The sequence below is a fragment of the Colobus angolensis genome, unplaced genomic scaffold, assembly GCF_000951035.1.
Source record: "Colobus angolensis palliatus isolate OR3802 unplaced genomic scaffold, Cang.pa_1.0 Scaffold116, whole genome shotgun sequence".
NCBI classification, from domain to species: Eukaryota; Metazoa; Chordata; class Mammalia; order Primates; family Cercopithecidae; genus Colobus; species Colobus angolensis.
The window spans coordinates 5,886,395-5,892,824 of record NW_012112697.1 but is presented as its reverse complement, the minus strand read 5'-3'; the positions used below and the strand labels follow the sequence as shown (position 1 = coordinate 5,892,824).

Here is a 6,430-nt window from a genome sequence, read left to right as displayed (position 1 = left end):
TTTTTAGTAGAGACGGGGTTTTACCATGTTGGTCAGGCTGGTCTTGAACTCCTGACCTCAGGTGATCAGCCTGCCTCGGCCTCCCAAAGCACTGGGATTACAGGAATGAGCCACCATGCCCAGCCTATTTATTTATTTATTTTTTAGGAGATGGGGTCTTGCTATGTTGCCCAGGCTTGTCTCAAACTTCTTGAGTTCAAGGGATCCTCCCTCCTCGGCCTCCAAAAGTGCTGGAATTGAAGGCACAAGCCACCATGCCCTGCCAATATTTTTATTTTTAAACTTTGTAGAGGTGGAGTCTCACTATGTTACCCAGGCTTGTCTCAGACTCCTGACCTCAAGGGATCCTCCCACTTCAGCCTCCCAAAGTGTTGGGATTATAGGCATGAGCCACTGCACCTGGCTCTCTTTTTCAAGTTAGAGGGCAAAGGGATTGAAAAACTGATGAGAGGCTGGGTGCGGTGGCTCACGCCTGTGGCTCACGCCCAGCCTGGGCAACAGAGCGAGACTCCATCTCAAAACCTCACAATTTTGCCAGAGACAGTTCCTATTCAGGATAGTTCATTACCATTAAATCTTCCTTCTTATGTTTCAAGAATCCTTTCTCAAGTAGCTTTGGAATAAAATGAAGTATAACTGAATTATTCTCAATTATTTTGACATCTTAAAAACTATTAAAACACTGAAAATTCTGGATATTATAAAAGTAGAGCTTTGGGCAATTTGGAAATGGGAGTTTTTAAAAGTTTGTCTTGCCTTTTCATTAGTTTTCTAGATTTCAAAATGGTTTCCAATCAAGTTGCAAGAAAAATCGGTTTTTCCTTTTGATTCAAATAAATAGAGCACAGGTATCTGAACTAACTGCTTTCAACATAAGTTTTAGCATTCAGTTCACTGACACTAAGGTGGGTAATGTAAACTTTAATGCTGCTTTTGTGTTGTAGGCTTTGAGATCCTTACAGCCAAGTAAAGGCTGTGTCTTCTAGATTCTGCAGGAACCTCTTCAGAATTCTGATACGTTGTAATCAAAACAACATCTATTGGCCTGGCGCAGTGGCTCACGCCTGTAATCCCAGCACTTTGGGAGTAATCCCAGCACTCTGGGAGGCCGAGGTGGGCGGATCATGAGGTCAGGAGATGGAGACCATCCTGGCTAACACGGTGAAACCCCGTCTCTACTAAAAATACAAAAAAAAAAATTAGCTGGGCGTTGTGGCCGGCGCCTGTAGTCCCAGCTACTCGGGAGGCTGAGGCAAGAGAATGGCATGAACACGGGAAGCAGAGCTTGCAGTGAGCCGAGATCGCGCCACTGCAGGCCAGCCTGGGTGACACAGGGAGACTCCGTCTCAAAAAAAAAGAAAAAAAATCTATTAGTTTTATTTACAATGTTGCTACCACCTTTTCCTACACATTTCATTTTACCCTGTTAACTTTTGAGTTGAACAATGTGTCAACAAAAGAATGTTAGCCCAGCCTGGTGGCAGGCACCTGTAGTCCCATCTGCTTGGGAGGGTAAGACAGGAGGATCCTTGATTCTGGTAAGCTGAGGTTGCATGAGCCATGATCATACCAATGCACTCCAGCCTGGGGGACAGAGTGAGACTCATTCTCAAATAAATGAATAAATAAAAATATAAAAACAAAAGAATGATCCCTGTTGTCGTGTGTCCTTTTATCGTTCGATATTAAAAAAACTTTTTGGGCCGGGTGTGGTAGCTCATACCTATAATCTTTGGGAGGCTGAGGTGGGCAGATCACCTGAAATCAGGAGTTCAAGACCAGCCTGACCAACATGGTGAAACCCCATCTCTACTAAAAATACAAAATTGGCCGGGTGTGGTGGCTCACGCCTGTAATCCTACCACTTTGGGAGGCTAAGGAGGGTGAATCATTTGAGGTCAGGGGTTCAAGACCAACCTGGCCAACACGGTGAAACCACATCTCTACTAAAAAGTCAAAAAAAGTTAGCGGGGTGTGGTGGTGGGCACCTGTAAACCCTGTAAGCCTGGATGACTGAGCGAGACTCCGTCTCAAAAAAATAAAGTAAAATAAATTAGCCAGGTGTGATGGCACATGCCTGTAATCCCAGCTACTTGGGAGGCAGAATTGCTTAAACTTAGGAGGCGGAGGTGGCAGTGAGCTAAGATCACGCCATTGCACTCCAGCCTGGGCAACAAGAGCAAAACTCTGTCTCAAAACAAACAAACAAAAAACTTTATGGCAATGGCTATTTCTAGTTCATTTATACCTCATTAACTCATTTAAATTTAAGGTCTGTCATTTATTTTAGGTAGTAATTATCACCATAGGAATAAGTACTGTTAACTTTACTCCTGTAAACTTGCTATTTATTTATTTGTTTTGAGATGGAGTCTCGCTCTGTCGCCCAGGCTGGAGTGCAGTGGTGTGATCTCGGCTCACTGCAGGCTCCGCCTCCCAGGTTCATGCCATTCTACTGCCTCAGCCTCCCCAGTAGCTGGGACTACAGGCGCCCACCACCACGCCCAGCTAATTTTTTATATTTTTAGTAGAGACGGGGTTTCACCGTGTTGGCCAGGATGGTCTCGATCTCCTGACCTCATGATCTGCCTGCCTCCGCCTCCCAAAGTGCTGGGATTACAGGCGTGAGCCGCTGCGCCTGACCAAACTTGCTATATAAAAAAAAAAAAAAAAAATTATTGAGTGCAGTGGCATCTTCATGGCTCACTTCAGCCTTGACTTCCTGGGCTCCAGCAATTCTCCCACCTCAGCCGCCTTAGTAGCTGGGACAACAGACATGTGCCATCACACCTGGCTAATTTTTGTATTTTTGTAGAGATGGGGTTTCGCCATGTTGCCCAGGCTGGTCTCAAACTCCTGAGCTCAAGGAATCCATCCGCCTCAGCTCGCAGAGTGCTGAGATTACACACATGAACCACAGCACCCAGCCTCTCTTTCTCATTTCAACAGCCCTGAGTACTAGACCAGGTTAATTGGCAGGATGTGGGGAGTGCTTTTATTTATTTATTTAGAGATGGAATTTCGCTCTTGTTGCCCAGGCTGGAGTGCAATGGCATAATCTCAGCTCACTGCAACCTCCTCCTCCCAGGTTCAAGCGATTCTCCTGCCTTAGCCTCCTGAGAAGCTGGGATTACAGGCGCATGCCACCACGCCTGGCTAATTTTTGTATTTTTAGTAGATATGGTGTTCACTGTATCAGCCAGGCTGGTCTTGAACTTCTGGCCTCAAGTGATCTGCCCACCTCAGCCTCCCAAAGTGCTAGAATTACAGGCGTCAGCCACTGTGCCCAGCTGTTTTGTTTTGTTTTGTTTTTTAAAGTTCTGGGGTACATGTGCAGGATGTGCAGTTTTGTTACATAGGTAAACATGTGCCATGGTGGTTTGCTGCACCTATCACCCGATCACCTAGGTATTAAGCCGCACATGCATTAGCTCTTTCTCCCAATGCTCTCCCCCACTGCCCTCCTCAATTAGTGTGTTCTTTATCCTTCAGAATTAGTGAAGGATTTTTACTGCTTTATAATGATTTCTTTTTTTTTGTTTTTCAGTTGGCTTTCTCCAGTTGAATGGTTTCCTTTTTGTTAATTTCCTTTTTTCTAATCTCTTTAATGTGTTCCCTTTCTGCTTCTTCTTTCCCAATACCAAAGCAGAAAGACACCAGAAACTTCCTGTCCATTTCCATGAATAGAAATGGGGCTCCTCCATTCTCAACAAACCACTCATTAAAACATTTTTTTGTTCTCTCCTCCCTACTCTCCTTCCCCTCTCTCCTGTTCTTGGACTTAGAGGGACAACAGAAATGCGGCCTAATGCAGTGGTTCATGCTTATAATCCCAGCACTTTGGGAGGCTGAGGCGGGAGGATTGCTTGAGCCCAGGAGCTCAAGACCAGCCTGAGCAACACAGTAAGATCCCAACTCACAATAAAAGATTATCCAGGCAGGCCGGGGGCAGTGGCTCATGCCTGTAATCCCTGTACTTTGGGAGGCCAAGGTGGGCAGATCATGAGGTTAAGAGATCAAGACCATCCTGGCCAATGTGGTGAAACCCAATCTCTAATAAAAATACAAAAATCAGCTGGGCATGGTGGTGTGCACCTGTAGTCCCAACTACTTGGGAGGCTGAAGCAGGAGAATCGCTTGAAACCGGGAGGCGGAGGTTGCAGTGAGCCGAGATAGCACCACTGCACTCCTGGCAGCCTGGCAACAGAGTGAGACTGTCTCAAAAAAAAAAAAAAAATTAGCTGGACATGGTGGTGAGCACCTGTCGTCTCAGCTACTTGGGAGGCTGAGGCAGGAAGACTGCCTGAGCCTTAGGAGGTTGAGGCTTCAGTGAGCTATGATCATGCCACTGCACCACTCCAGCCTGGGCAACACAGTAAGACCCTGTCTGCAGAAAAAAAAGAAAGAACTATTAGGTTGTGATTTTCATTTTGTTTTTACTAGACGATGTCTTAGGCCCTGCTTGATATTTTATGATTAGGGTTGGCTTTAGCTTGAAACGTTACTCACGTCAGACTTTCCATCTATCTAATCCCTCTGCTGGGGTCCAAGACTTACGGATGCTTTCTGACCTTTAAAAAAGTCCTTTTTTGGCCGGGTGCAGTGGCTCATGCCTGTAATCCCAGCACTTTGGGAGGCCGAGGCAGGCAGATCATGAGGTTAGGAGATCAAGACCATCCTGGCTAACATGGTGAAACCCTGTCTCTACTAAAAATACAAAACAATGAGCTGGGGGTGGTAGCGGGCGCCTGTAGTCCCAGCTACTCAGGAGGCTGAGGCAGGAGAATGGCATGAACTTGGGAGGCAGAGTTTGCAGTGAGCCGAGATCGTGCCACCGCACTCCAGCCTGGGCGACAAAGCGAGACTCCGTCTCAAAAAAAAAAAGAAAGTCTTTTTTGTTTTGATTTTTTTTTTTTACGAAAAATTTACGACTAGAGCACTTACTTTACTCTGTGCTACATCCGAAGACCAAAAATAGAAATATCGGCTACTCTGGGCACATTTCCTATGGGGTAGCCCTGCTACTCAAGGAGCAGTAGAAAACGAAATAGGCCCTGTCAGGAAGGTATTTGCATTCTAATAGAGAAGATAAAACCTGCTAGGATATCCCTAATATACAGTATTTGATCAAAGTCGTAGTAATTCATTCTTTGAAATGTCTCTTTGCTCTGTCTCTTCCTTTCTATTTCCACTTCAGCCCAGTGGGTATTTTAATTACACAGTATGCCACAATGCGCCAGGCTGTTCCCAACTACAGTATCAGACACCAGCAAAAGATGACTTGAATGTGAGGCTGCACATAAGCATACTGTGGTCTTACGACTCTAATGCATCCTGCAGCATGACTAATTCCTACCCACAGATGCTTTTCTTTTCTTATTTATTTATTTATTTTTGAGACGGAGTCTTGCTCTGTCGCCCAGGCTGGAGTGCAGTGGCGCGATCTCGGATCACTGCGAGCTCTGTCTCCCAGGTTCACGCCATTCTCCTGCCTCAGTCTCCCGAGTAGCTGGGACTACAGGAGCCCGCCACCATGCCTGGCTAATTTTTGTATTTTTAGTAGAGACAGGGTTTCATCATGTCGGCCAGGATGATCTGGATCTCTTGAACTCGTGATCTGCCTGCCTCAGCCTCCCAAAGTGCTGGGATTACAGGTGCGAGCCACCGCACCCGGCTTTACAGATGCTTTTCATGGCAGTCCTCCCTTCTCAGTGTTCTCCAAAGTATGACTGCATTTTTTCAACATCTCTTTAAATTTCCTCGTTTGAAATATGATTTGAAATGGAGCAGTTCCCCCACACACAAAAGAAATATGAGAGAATGACAAGTCTAATGATACTCTACAAAGAGAGAGAGTTTATAATCAGGGCATTAAGCAAACTCACAAATTACAATTCTCTCACAGAATTGTCTAAGTAGAAGGTACCGATGTGGAGCATTTTTTTCCACTGATGTATTTATGGGAAATTTTGTTTATTCTCATCAGACATTTAGTAAACAGAACAACTCAGTGAATTGGTCCTAATGAATATACCTTAAGAATGGCTCTTTTATCCCCAGCTTCGTTAGGGAGGCTCTGTTGATTCCAAATCTTTTTAAGTGGTTTTCCTGACACTTTCCCCCTCCCCCATATTCTCCATTTAGTTGAGCAACTTGCATCTTAAGGAAGAGAAAATCAAACCAGATGCCAATGGTAAGTAACTAATAGCTAGTTTGAAAACAAATGTGATTTCCTTCAGTATTTTTGTTTTGGTGTTAACAACTGTCTGGAAAAAAAAATTGTATTTGTACCAGGCAGGGCATTGGCCAATACTGGTATCATTTGATTTGTAAATCAACAAACTGGTTTGTAGGCCAGGCGCGGTGGCTCAAGCCTGTAATCCCAGCACTTTAGGAGGCCGAGACGGGCGGATCACGAGGTCAGGAGATC

At 45.1% G+C, this 6,430-nt stretch overlaps 1 protein-coding gene across 7 annotated transcripts in view; it reads left to right on the top strand.

Moving 5' to 3' along the window:
* Positions 1 to 6,430, top strand: part of DDX19B (DEAD (Asp-Glu-Ala-Asp) box polypeptide 19B) — a 100,479-nt gene that overhangs the window by 19,327 nt on the left and 74,722 nt on the right. For 3 of the 7 annotated variants that reach the window (XM_011962189.1, XM_011962177.1, XM_011962196.1), the window contains exon 2: positions 6,145 to 6,193. The exons of the other annotated variants lie outside the window; for them this stretch is intronic. In XM_011962189.1, coding sequence (XP_011817579.1) covers positions 6,145 to 6,193 — 49 coding nt within the window. The remainder of the gene's footprint in view (positions 1 to 6,144; positions 6,194 to 6,430) is intronic. 7 annotated transcript variants of the gene reach the window in all.